We start from the raw sequence: 13,568 nt of genomic DNA, 5'->3' as shown, positions 1-13,568 counted from the left end.
ACACCTTCATTTGTAGGCTGAACTACAGTGTTAGTGGCAGACTGTAAATGTGATTCTCACAGCAGTGCTGCTCATGTTTGTTTTCTGAACTCTTGTAATATAATTCTTAGGTTTTCCTGCTTATTTTAATGCCAGCAATGAAACAAGTGATGTCTATAAACATCATGACAGGTTTGCAGTGTCTTCAGGTGCTTTACCAGCATTATATTTATGTCCAAACGCCATATTTAATTATTAATATGCTGATAAAAAGTGGGAACAAATGGAACTGGCCATTTTTGAAAAACGGAATTTGGTATTCCCAAGAATGGAACAATTAGCCCAAAAGATGGTTACAATTGAAGGCAGTGCAGACGCCAGCGTTTTATGCAGTAGTATGAATCAATTTTATGCAGGCCACCAGTTAAGCATGCAGTCTGTATTTATGATAACAACCGACTGGGCTGCATAGGATCAGAGGATGTTTCAAAATCAGAGGCAGAGCCACAGTAAATGTCTTGTTTACATTTAAATTGTAAAATTGTTGAGATACTTGTGTTGGAATATTGTTTCAAAATTGTATAACGGAACAAACATATATTAAAAGGATTAATGCGTGGCCGAAGGTTTCTCACGCATAATTGACCCTTTCTCAGTCAAAACGGCAAGTTTCTCAGTATCTAAAAAGCTGAGAGGAAACGCTGACAATAATACAACTTACTGTAGAAATCGCATTAACGTTTACAGAAAATGCAACAGAAACAAACTTCTGAGAACTGTAAAATCAAAAGTGTTCTAAATTTTTTAAAATGTATTTTATTTATTTATTTATTTATTTATTTATTTATTTATTTATTTATTCACTTGCGCATTCTCGGGACTCGATAGTTAATGAGGAACGGCACCATGGGAAAGTATGTATACTCAGAATCTCGGAAGGCTAAAAATAAATGTAAGGACTGGCTGGTTCCATTAATATATTTAGAAACTTAAAATTGGTCTTTTTTTGTATTAAATGCAAAAGGAAAAATTGAATACATGGAAAAAATAGAAAACAAAACAGATGGTATCTATTTAATGTGACATTGTTTGTTTTTTGTGCCTGAAATATCATTTCTCTTTTTCTGTCTTTCTTTCACCACTTTGTTCTGTGTAATAGCCTAAATTATTGCAAAGCCACATAGTTTGCTTAAATATGTGGACTTTACTTACTTTCAAAATGACTATGTGCTAAGACAAGCGTCTGGTTTTACAATTCTAAAATAAATACATTATTTTGTAATTACTTCATAGACAAATAGAAGTAACCTTTACTTGCTCTGTAACTCTGGATGCCTAAAATCATAAAAAATTAATAAAGTTATGCACTTGAATTCCGTGTCCCTATTAAGGCACATATTTAGGCCCAGGATACCCAGTTTTAGAACCCTGCAAAACCCCGAAATTCGTTTTCAGTGGGGTGTGTTGCCCCCTGCACCTGTGCTGGGGAGAACCCCCATACATCCCTGCCTCCTACTTTAAATGAAAATGAAAAGTCTGGTTCCTTATTCAGGTTGAATGCATTAAACAGTTAGGCACACATGTTATACAAATTAAAAGGAATCTACTGCATGTGCAGTTTCATAAGAAATGTGCTTCACTTTTTTTTTTTGTTTTGTTTGTTTTAAGTTAACAGGAATATGCCATTATCATGTATGCAATTACTTAGACTACACTGTACTTGTATAATTCTTTAACCTCTAAAATTAACCTAAAGTAATATTAAATTGGTACCCATGGCTAAATTGTAAACATTAAAAAAAATAAAATAAAAAAAGTTGTTCTTTCTTCATTTTCCAGAATACAGTAGATCTTCACTGACCGGCACAACACTCTGCTCCGAGGCCTCTCACTCAAATTGTATGCGGCACAGACTCTGTGGACCAAGGGCAGGGGCCCTATTGCCAGCTGCACATGAAGTGATAATGTTGTGGCAGTTAAAGTAAATCTAGTGTGGAGAAACTCTACAGAATTCACCTTACAGCTACAGACATGATGTCACAGCACACCTGCCACATTAGTAAAGAAAGGACTTACTAATGAATACATCTTAGAGAAAAAATGTTTTCAGACAAAAAAAAAACTGAAGCCTTTAGAAAATCCGCTAAAGTTAAAAACGTACCTCATGATTTCTTACCTCCAGGTTGCCCTGAGCAGAAACGTATAACCTGTCATCTGGTAGCACTGCATTCGGGTTGTGGTACAGTGGGTCTGTTCACGGAGATCATTCTGTGCAGAATCTGACCAATTTAGCCAATGATCTTCAATGAATTGGTCAGATTCTGCAGAATCTGCGCATAATGATCTCCGTGAACGCACCCAGTGATCTCGATAACAAGCAGTCTCAGAATGTGTTGAAAGAACGCAGCACAGTTAAGGCAATAGCGTGCCCCGGCTTTCTGCGCATTCAATAAATTCATCGGCGTGTGACCTAATGGCAATACCTACAGAAAACTGTAGAATATACACAAATAGTAATTGTCATGTATGTATGTAGTACCCTGGAGTGCCGTAGGGTGTCGCTGTTTTAATGTACGACATTCGTTGTTGCTTGTACGGTACAACGGCACAACCCTGGCCTGAGGTGAAAATATTACAGTAATAATACTATTAGGTAATTCTGTATGTTATTTTATCCAACAGAAAAGTATATTTGAATTGAATATCCCAGCAGATCATTTGTTCCACATCGTTCAAAAGAGATTAATAGTACTAAAACAATCATATTGCCTACATAATCAATTTTATAATTATATAAACTATTTCTTATGAGACAAAAGAGGTAAGTCTATAAATCCTTAATACGTCTAGCTGTCGAGAAATATAGTAAACTGTTTCAATAATAGAAAAACTATTTGCGTCGGTGATACTGGGAATTGTAGTTCTTAATTATGAGGTTTGCGCGTGGTAAGCTTCAAGGGTGACTACAATTCCCTTGTTTTTTTCAATGAACTTTATTTGAAGATCTGTAGCAGTGACGTGAACAGAGACGCCAAGGGTTTTTGTAAAGATGGCGGGTAAGGACGGGGGTGGTAAAATGTTGGATTTTGCAGACAGTAGGCAGGTTTCGCTTCCAATCTCCAGGGTGAAGTTGATTATGAAGAGCTCTCCCGATGTTTCCAACATTAATCAGGACGCACTCTTTCTCACTGCCAAAGCAACGGTAAGGATGATTTTATAATACTTTAAATTACCTGGCACGACCCATCTCTGCTTCATGGTTTACTTAAGAACTGAAACTTAGATGCTGTGAGGACACGAGTTTAAACGTAAGACAGGTCCATTTGACTAAGTGACACGGCTGTACGCTGTGTAAAATCAGCAAGGGCTGAAACAGTCGTGCATGATGTGCTTTACCCTATCCCTGTGGGGTCTGTAACTGGCAGCATCGACCTCTTATTTAAATGGTCTCTTTAATTATATTGTTATGATAACGTACTCTAATTTTGTTAACCGCAAAGGTCAAAATCTAATGTATGAAATTATATAAATACAGCGTGTGTTGTGATTTTTTTCCAAAGATAAATGTATTTGGTACTATTTGCAATGAAATGGCGCCCTACACTATTTAAAACAGACACGTGCTGTCAATTGTCTCGTGTGAGTTATTTATTTATATACTTGTTTGTGTCCATTACATAAGAGCATAAGAAAGTTTACAAACGAGAGGAGGCCATTCAGCCCATCTTGCTCGTTTGGTTGTTAGTAGCTTATTGATCCCAGAATCTCATCAAGCAGCTTCTTGAAGGATCCCAGGGTGTCAGCTTCAACAACATTACTGGGGAGTTGGTTCCAGACCCTCACAATTCTCTGTGTAAAAAAAAAAGTGCCTCCTATTTTCTGTTCTGAATGCCCCTTTATCTGATCTCCATTTATGACCCCTGGTCCTTTTTTCTTTTTTCAAGTCAAAGAAGTCCCCCGGGTTGACATTTGTATATACCTTTTAGGATTTTGAATGTTTGAATCAGATCGCCGCGTAGTCTTCTTTGTTCAAGACTGAATAGATTCAATTCTTTTAGCCTGTCTGCATACGACATGCCTTTTAAACCCGGGATAATTCTGGTTGCTCTTCTTTGCACTCTTTCTAGAGCAGCAATATCCTTTTTGTAACGAGGTGACCAGAACTGAACACAATATTCTAGGTGAGGTCTTACTAATGCATTGTAGAGTTTTAACATTACTTCCCTTGATTTAAATTCAACACTTCTCACAATATATCCGAGCATCTTGTTAGCCTTTTTTATAGCTTCCCCACATTGTCTAGATGAAGACATTTCTGAGTCAACATAAACTCCTAGGTCTTTTTCATAGTTCCCTTCTTCAATTTCACTATCTCCCATATGATATTTATATTGCACTGTTTTATTGCCTGTGTGCAATACTTTACACTTTTCTCTATTAAATTTCATTTGCCATGTGTCTGCCCAATTCTGAATGCTGTCTAGATCATTTTGAATGACCTTTGCTGCTTCAACAGTGTTTGCCACTCCTCCTATTTTTGTGTCGTCTGCAAATGTAACGAGTTTGCTTACTATACCAGAATCTAAATCATTAATGTAGATTAGGAATAGCAGAGGACCTAATGCTGATCCCTGTGGTACACCACTGGTTACCTCACTCCATTTTGAGGTTTCTCCTCTAATCGGTACGTTGTGTTTTCTACCTGTTAACCACTCCCTAATCCATGTGCATGCATTTCCTTGAATCGAAAAAGAATTAATCTTTTATGCGGGGCTTTGTCAAAAGCTTTCCTGAAATCTAAATAGACCATGTCGTATGCTTTGCAGTTATCCATTTTCAATGTTGCATCCTCAAAAAAGTAAAGTAGGTTAGTTAGACATGATCTCCCTTTCCTAAAACCATGCTGGCTGTCTCAAGAGACTGTTGCATGATCTTGGTTAGCAGTTTGTAACTTCTTTCATTTCTTTGAGTACTATTGGGAGGATCTCATCTGGCCCAGGGGATTTGTTTATTTTAAGAGCTCCTAGTCCCTTTGACACTTCTGCCTCTGTTATGCTAAAGTTATTTAAAATTGGATAGGAACAGGGTCTACATGTGGAGCATGTTGTCCGTGTCCTCCTTTGTAAAAACCTGTGAAAAGTAATCATTTAATATATTTGCTATTTTTTTTCTTCATCTATGATTTTGCCATTTGTGTCTCTTAGACATTTAACCTCCTCTTTGAATGTTCTCTTGCTGTTAGAATATTGGAAAAACACCATTTCAATTTCGTCCGTCGTGCCCCCCATCGGGTTTTCCCATTTTATACAGGGGAAGTTGAAATCCCTCATTAGTATGGCTTCTCCTTTTCTGCACGCATTTCGAGTGTCATTGTACAACAGATTATTTTGCTCAGTGTCTGAATTTGGCGGTCTATAGCATGCTCCTATTATTATGCCCTTTGAATTTGTGTCCATTATTCTGACCCATATTGATTCTGTATTGTTTTCTTTGTCCTGATTTAACACCTGGGCTTCAAGGCTATTTCTTATGTGTAGCGCTACCCCTCCGCCTCTTCTGTCCTGCCTGTCTTTCCTATACAGTGTGTACCCACTAATATTATATTCGTCTCCATCACTCTGACAACCAAGTTTCTGTAACACCTATCACATCGTAGTTACTTGTTAGTGCAGTAGCTTCAAGTTCTAACATTTTGTTTCTGAGACTTCTAGCATTAAGATAAATACATTTAATAGTGGTTTTACCTGAGTTGTTGCCCTTGTTTTGATGTGGTCTCCCTTCTGTTTTTTTGTTTTCTCCCCCCTTCCTTTCTAGTTTAAATGCTTCTGGACCGCCTGAAGGATTCTTTCTCCGAGTAGGTTGGTTCCCTTTCTGTTTAAGTGCAGTCCGTCCCACCTGTATAGATAGTCCTTGTTGTAGAAAGTCCTCCAATGTTCAAGAAAGGTGAAGCCTTCCTGTGTGCACCACGATTTCAGCCTTGCATTTTGATTTTGTATTTCCAGCTGTCCATATGGTCGTTTGCAAGGCGCCGGCAGTATCCCAGAAAATACCACAGTTTTGGTCTTGTCTTTTAATTTCCTTCCTAGCTCTCTGAATTTGTTTTGCAGGGATCTTGGCCTGTCTCTACCAATGTTGTTTGTACCAATGTGGACGACTACTACCGGGTCGTCTCCTGTTCGCTGTAGGAGCCTGTCCACATTCTCAGTGATGTGCTTGACTGAGGCTCCTGGAAGGCAGCACACTGTTGTAGTAAGGGGGTCCAAACTGCGAACTGAACTTGCTGTGTTTCTCAGTATGTAGTCCCCAACAATCATGACCTCCCTTCTTTTTGCTGCCTGGCCAGCACTGTTTATAGGATCCTGGGTGTTGTTTCTTTCATCTTGATGTTGGTTTTGGTCATCTAAATGTTGAAGTTGCTCAAATTTGTTGGATGTTTTGATTTCTGGTGGTTGTGTTTGATGAAGTTTCTTTTTTTCCCTGCTTCTGCCTATCTGAACCCAGCTGTTTCGACTCTCTTCCATCTCCCTGGTGGCTTTCAGTCTGCTAGGGGTGCAGACTTCCATGAATTGTGGGTGTGCCAGCTCCTCAAGCTCTTGTTGCTGTCTTATTTCCTCCAGCTCCTTTTCTAGCAGGCTTAATTGTTGAAGCAAGTCCTGGATGGTGCTGCACTTTACACAAACTTGGTTGAGCTCTGTTGGGTTTTCTCGGATTTCCCACATCATGCAGTTGTCACAGATTACTGGCTTGAAGACCTTCTTTTTTTTTTTTTTTTTTTTTTGATGGCTTGGTCTTCAATGATCCTATATGCTGTAAGTATGTGCCATCAACTGACAGTCATGTCCCCCCTTTCTATTACAGGAACTGTTTGTCCAGTATTTGGCCACCTACTCTTATAAGAAAGGCACTGGACGGGAGACCAAGTGCTTAACCTATGGTGACCTGGCGAGGTCCCCCGAGGAGTGCGACACCTTTCAGTTCCTGGCAGGTGAGCACTGTAATGTGGAGGCACAAATGCACACCAATTACAAAATGTAGCCGCACATGAAATGTATATGGTGTTTTTTGCCAAAAATGTAAAAAAAAAAAAAATAGTAATAATTATAATATGAAGGAGACAGGTACAGCATTATCTAAAATAATACACAATAGCCTATCGAACATGGGAAATAAAGTAAATGAACCAATAGTTCAACGCTTTACAGAAAACAAACAGAACATGAGTGACTTACAATATGTAGTGTAGAAGAAATACAATTAGATAATGTACAATATGTTTAAACAGAAAGGAATGGTAGATTGTTATATCAACTAACTTAGTGTTAAATGACATCACAAGCACATTCATAGATTTAAATCGAAATGAGTGAGTGTAGTTATCATAGCATCAAAAACCTATTAGTACCTCCACTGTTTGTTTTCAAACACACTTTCTACAAAGGTATGGTAAATAAAACTGATTATAGGCTTGCTATACACACTATTCCTTATCGGGAAAAAAAACTATTCAATTCATTCATATAGTAGTTCAGTATGTTAGTATAGTCCCGCATAGAAAATGAAAATAATAATTATTATTATAATTATTATTATTATTATTATTATTATTATTATTATTATTATTATTATTATTATTATTCATTTATTTATGTAGAATGCAATTACCTAAAGACATCCTAAGGATCATCACCTTTACATCTTCCAATACCGTACATGAAATAAAAGCTTGTCAATCCTGATTAGGTATGGGATGAGAAAATAATCCACTACCATTTTAACCTTTGCTTTGGTAATACACTATTTTTGGTGCTTAATGTACTTATAACTGTCTAGCAAACCGTGACTGATCAAACTCAGTCATACTTGAATGCACTTACTGTAAAAGCAGCGGTGTGGGATTTGTAGTTTCTACAGCCTTGTTAGCAATAGAAATAATGATAGAATGGACCACAGTCCCAGGGACACTCAGTCCTAAAACACTCACGTGAGGAGGAACTTCTCCAGAAAACCTTGTTTTTGTTTGTTTCAGATCAGTTTGTATTTGTAGTTGACACAATTCATTCAGATCAGTTTATATAGTCTTTTCAAATAACGAAGACAGAATAACTAAAACATAAGTCAGAGAACTATTGGCAAACTCAGACAACAACATGGTCTCATTTGAAGTGCTTTTTAAAACCCCAAAAGTAATGACTAAAGCTAAGGTTTACAATTTTAGAAGGGCAAACTATGAAGGTATGAAACGGAGACTAACAGAATTAGATTAAAAGAGAAAACATCCACGGGAAAAGGATGGCTGTCTTTTAAAAATGTAGTACTAGAGGCGAAAAACAGTTACATCCCAAAAGTAGACAAATCTAAAACAAAATGGCCAAAATGGTTTAATAGATCAATTAAAAAATATTCAAAGTTTAACCTGTGCTGCCTATGGGTGATGACCATCATATTTGGTCATTAAATATGAACACTGTTTAAATGCTTGTAGTTTTGGAACCTTAAATCAGAAATTAAAACCCAATACACCTACAGAAAGGCAATAAGTAGATCTTTCCAGTGATGTAATTTATTTTGTTGTGGGGCAAATTTCTTTTTTTCTTTTTCATATGAGCTACACCTCCCAAAAAATTATCGAAAAATGAAAAATAATAACTTTTTTTTTTTTTTTAATTGCCAGTTTCAACCTCTTTCCAAGTATTATATAAAAAAAAACTTTGAGGATATTGTAGCTTCACAATTTGTCAAGGATTTCAAATCTGAAATCAGAATTGAAATATCTTGTACAGTTGCAGAGCTTGATAAGGTTTTACAATGCATAGTATTTTACAAAAATTAACCTCTGAAATGGCAAAGGCTGACCAGGGCTAAAACTAAGAGATTGGAAACATTATTGCCCTGTTTGAGAGAGAATTATATTTAAGTATAAAAATAAAGACACAACACACAAGTTATCAAGTAAAAAAAAAAAAAAAACTTCCATACTGTGCTGTATTTATTTATTTATTTTCAAAACTAGAATACATACAAATCGGGCTAAAACATTTTATTGCAGAAAACTAATATTTTTTAACTTTTTTTTTTTTTATGAATTTAACATTTTATACAAGATAATGATCAGTAAACTACTTACAGTAAATTGTCATTACAGAAAGATGACAAAGAGAAAACATGCAGTAAGAAAACTGTAAGCTGTTAGGCAACACGCAATTAGAAAACAAGACGACATGCTGTAAGAACAGTGAATGAACACTGAGGTAACATGCAAAATGATGAAACTGAACAAGCAGCACCCTGTTCACAAATTTATTTTAATGAAAAGAATTGCCTTCGGGGGAGTGCCTAACCTGAAAACCGTTCCGATTTTTAACAAAGCAGCTTCATGTTGCATTCTGGCGCCATGCACACAATCCGGGTCTCATGCTCTCTTCTATGTTTTCTATGAAGCAAAGCCAGCAATTCTTTTTCAAGCTCATTTGTTCCGGCACGTGGAGAGAGCGAGAAGACGAGATGGGTGTGGAGGGTGAGGGTTGGGGTTGAGGGTTGGGGTTGGGGTTGGGGTTGGGGTTGGGGTGAGGGTTAGGGTTAGGGGTGAGGGTGAGGGTTAGGGTTGGGGTTGGGGTTGAGGCTTAGGGTTAGGGTTAGGGTTAGGGTTAGGGACTGAACCAGATGCTGGAGCTGATTGTCTCCATCCATTTTCTGGCTTACACACACCCACATAAAACATTAAAATTAATACAAATTCATAATAAGAAGATGATGATTCTCCATTCTTTTTCACACACAGAAAAAAGTAAACTAATAATAAAATACATGGCTAAATAATAATGACTACAGCTAAATGTCTTTGTTTACATAGGCTACATACACAAAGTAAAAATACTACAGATAAATAATGAATCGCCTAGAAAAAGTAAACAAAAATGAGCTAATACACAGACGTACATAAACACCTAACTTTTGGCATCACATCCGATAACCTATTTAGTTTTGCCTTATCTCCTGAGGAGAAACAAGTTCAAAAAATGGAAAAACAAATCTAAAATAAAAACGTATATGTGAATCTAACTATAAAGTTGTTTTTTTTTTCAATGTGATGTTGGTACAGTAGTTACTCTTGTCTACAAGTCATAAAAGCAAGCCCTGCCCAGCAAGCACGCACACACACAGACATCACACAGCAGGGGAAAAAAAACCACTGAACATATACTCAACACAAAAAATAATTAATTAAAGGAGACAAAACCGAACCAGGAAACTACAGACCAATAAGCCTGACTTCTATTACATGTAAACTTATGAAAACTATAATAAGATCCAAAATGGAAAATTACCTATATGGTGACAGTATCCTGGGAGACAGTCAGCATGGTTTTAGGAAAGGAGATTGTGTCCAACTAACCTGCTTGACTTTTTTGAGGATGCAACATTGACAATGGATAATTGCAAAGCATATATGACATGGTTTATTTAGATTTCCAGAAAGCTTTTGACAAAGTCCTGCATAAAAGATTAATTCTCAAACTGAACGCAGTAGGGATTCAAGGAAATGCATGCACATGGATTAGGGAGTGGTTAACATGTAGAAAACACTAAGTACTGATTAGAGGAGAAACCTCAAAATGGAGCAAGGTAACTAGTGGAGTACCACAGGGATCAGTATTAGGGCCTCTGCTATTCATAATCTACATTAATGATTTAGATTCTGGTATAGCAAGCAAGCTTGTTAAATTTGCAGACGAAAATAGGAGGAGTGGCAAACACTGTTGCAGCAGCAAAGGTCATTCAAAATGATCTAGACAGCATTCAGAACTGGGCAGACACATGGCAAGTGACATTTATTATTATTATTATTATTATTATTATTATTATTATTCATTTCTTAGCAGACGCCCTTATCCAGGGCGACTTACAATGGTTACAAGATATCACATTATACATTATTTCACATTCTACAGTTATCACATTATTTTACATACAATTGCCCATTTATACAGTTGGGTTTTTACTGGAGCAATCTAGGTAAAGTACCTTGCTCAAGGGTACAACAGCAGTGTCCCCCACTGGGGATTGAACCCACAACCCTCCGGTCAAGAGTCCAGTGCCCTAACCACTACTCCACACTGCTGCTATTAGAGAAAAGTTTAAAGTACTGCACGCAGGCAATAAAAATGTTCATGATAAATATCATATGGGAGATACTAAAATTGAAGAAGGAATCTATGAAAAAGACCTAGGAGTTTATGTTGAATCAGAAATGTCCTCATCTAGACAATGTGGGGAATCTATAAAAAGGCCAACAAGATCCTCGGATATATAGTGAAAAGTGTTGAATTTAAATCAAGGGAAGTAATGTTAAAACTTTACCATGCATTAGTCAGACCTCATCTAGAATATTGTGTTCAGTTCTGGTCACCTCGTTACAAAAAGGATATTGCTGGTCTAGAAAGAGTGCAAAGAAGAGCGACCAGAGTTATCCCGGGTTTAAAAGGCATGTCGTATGCAGACAGGCTAAAAGAATTGAATCTATTCAGTCGGTGATCTGCTTCAAGCATTCAAAATTCTAAAAGGTATTGACAATGTCGACCCAAGGGGACTGTTTCGACCTGAAAAAAGAAACAAGGACCAGGCGTCACAAATAGAAATTAGATAAAGGGGCATTCAGAACAGAAAATAGGAGGCACTTTTATTATACAGAGAATCATGGGAGTCTGGAACCAACTCCCCAGTAATGTTGTTGAAGCTGACACCCTGGGATCCTTCAAGAAGCTGCTTGATGAGGTTCTGGGATCAATAAGCTACTAACAACCAAACGAGCAAGATGGGCTGAATGGCCTCCTCTCGTTTGTAAACTTTCTTATGTTCTTCTTATGTTCTTATATTTGTAGCTGACACAATTCATTCAGATCAGTTTGTATTTGTAGCTGACACAATTCATTCAGATCAGTTTGTATTTGTAGCTAACACAATTCATTCAGATCAGTTTGTATTTGTAGCTGACACAATTCATTCAGATCAGTTTGTATTTGTAGCTAACACAATTCATTCAGATCAGTTTGTATTTGTAGCTAACACAATTCATTCAGATCAGTTTGTATTTGTAGCTGACACAATTCATTCAGATCAGTTTGTATTTGTAGCTGACACAATTCATTCAGATCAGTTTGTGAGGTTGTGAAAGTACTGAAAGCACACGTGGGCCTAAAACAAAATTGAAGGCTGCACCATAGAGTCCAGGCAGAAATTTGTACTCCAGTGTAAGAAGTGTCCAACCCAGTCATTCTGCATTGATAATATTTGGGTTAGCAGGGCAGTTGTGGGATGGATAACTAATTCATATCTTGTTAATATATTTAAAGCAATGATGATGGTCTTTTCCAGCATACCAAGATGTTTTGTGAGAAAGGGGCCTGAACAAAAAGAAACTGGGCCATAAAAGCACCACCTCTAGTCAATCTACATTCCTAAAAATGGGTAACATTTTCAGTTCCGCTACATTTCTGAGATGGCTTGATCATTCAAACATTTTGGGGTACTGCTACCCTTGTGGGCAATGAATGTCCCACCTCCAGCCATTCTGTTTCAAGGCTGGTAAGCCCGATTGTAACCAGTGTATGTGTAACAGGGCTGAGGCTGGGCAGGAACCGGCGACACCGTAAGCGAGCGTCTTAACCACAAGAGCCAGGCTCGTCTGCTTTCGTGGTTTTAGAGCTTTTAACCTCCTTGGAACTGGACAGAATCCGTAACAGCACTGCATCACACAACACTGCCCATTACATGTATACAGCCTTACATACAGCGCATGCTTTTTAATTCTTCTTTTATTTTTAGATATTCTTCCAAAAAAGATTCTGGCACGTGACTACCTTAAGTTACTTGAAGAGGAGGAGAAGGGGGATGAAGGTGACGGAGAGGAAAGTGATGACAGTGATTAGCATTCGATAGGGTTATGAAACTTGTGGAGTAACTGTGTGTGTCATTTTCCTGGTAGCAGACTCCGGGCTTCTTGCAGAATCTGATGACCACGGAAGTGTATTAATTAACTGTTATGAACCAGACTACCAGCATTCTTTTGAGGGCTTTAAAAACCTTTGTTTCCAAGGAATAAGTTTTTTTTTTTTCCTGCTAAGAGTCTGCTGTTTCCTCCTTTTGCATTCGCAGTTTCACCTGTTCTAGGTTTTAATACGAGCTTGATTAGCCACAGTGTATTGGTATTAAGCTCAGGTGTGTCTTATTGGACTCTTAGTAAAACTGGCAATGGATCAAACTGCTATGCAGTGGGAGTCATATTTCTATTCCTGGTGTAGATCACTTTTTATTTTTATTTTTGTGCGAACTGAATCACATGGCCAATGCCACCTTGAAAACAGTGTTGCTGCAAAAAGTGAGTGTTGGATTTTTCAAACTGATCCATGATCTGCTGTGGGATGTCTGGCTTTGAATATATGCCAGACTCTTTGAACAACCTGATTATAATACACATTGTTTCCAGTGGAGTCATTCAGAGCAAAGTGTTTGTAAATTCATATCCTTCTTTATTAAAATGTTGCACATAAGTGTAATGGCAAAAGGAATGAGTACAAAGCTGGTCATGAACG

The 13,568-nt window shown here is 37.4% G+C and overlaps 1 protein-coding gene across 1 annotated transcript; it reads left to right on the top strand.

The window, feature by feature from the left end:
• Positions 1-2,985: 2,985 nt before the first annotated feature.
• Positions 2,986-13,481, top strand: chrac1 (chromatin accessibility complex subunit 1). Its single transcript, XM_033998689.3, has 3 exons — positions 2,986-3,181; positions 6,838-6,964; positions 12,802-13,481. Exons 1-3 carry the CDS (start codon positions 3,029-3,031, stop codon positions 12,903-12,905), a joined length of 384 nt encoding a protein of 127 aa, XP_033854580.1. The 5' UTR covers positions 2,986-3,028; the 3' UTR covers positions 12,906-13,481.
• Positions 13,482-13,568: the final 87 nt, after the last annotated feature.

This window comes from Acipenser ruthenus, chromosome 4, assembly GCF_902713425.1.
Source record: "Acipenser ruthenus chromosome 4, fAciRut3.2 maternal haplotype, whole genome shotgun sequence".
Lineage (NCBI taxonomy): Eukaryota > Metazoa > Chordata > Actinopteri > Acipenseriformes > Acipenseridae > Acipenser > Acipenser ruthenus.
This window is presented reverse-complemented; position numbering and strand designations above follow the sequence as displayed.

Coding starts and splice junctions, on each gene's coding strand:
- chrac1 (XM_033998689.3), top strand. CDS start 3,029: ATGGCGGGTAAGGACGGGGGTGGTAAAATGTTGGATTTTGCAGACAGT. Junction 3,182..6,837: donor TTCTCACTGCCAAAGCAACG/GTAAGGATGATT, acceptor TTTCTATTACAG/GAACTGTTTGTCCAGTATTT. Junction 6,965..12,801: donor CACCTTTCAGTTCCTGGCAG/GTGAGCACTGTA, acceptor TTTTATTTTTAG/ATATTCTTCCAAAAAAGATT.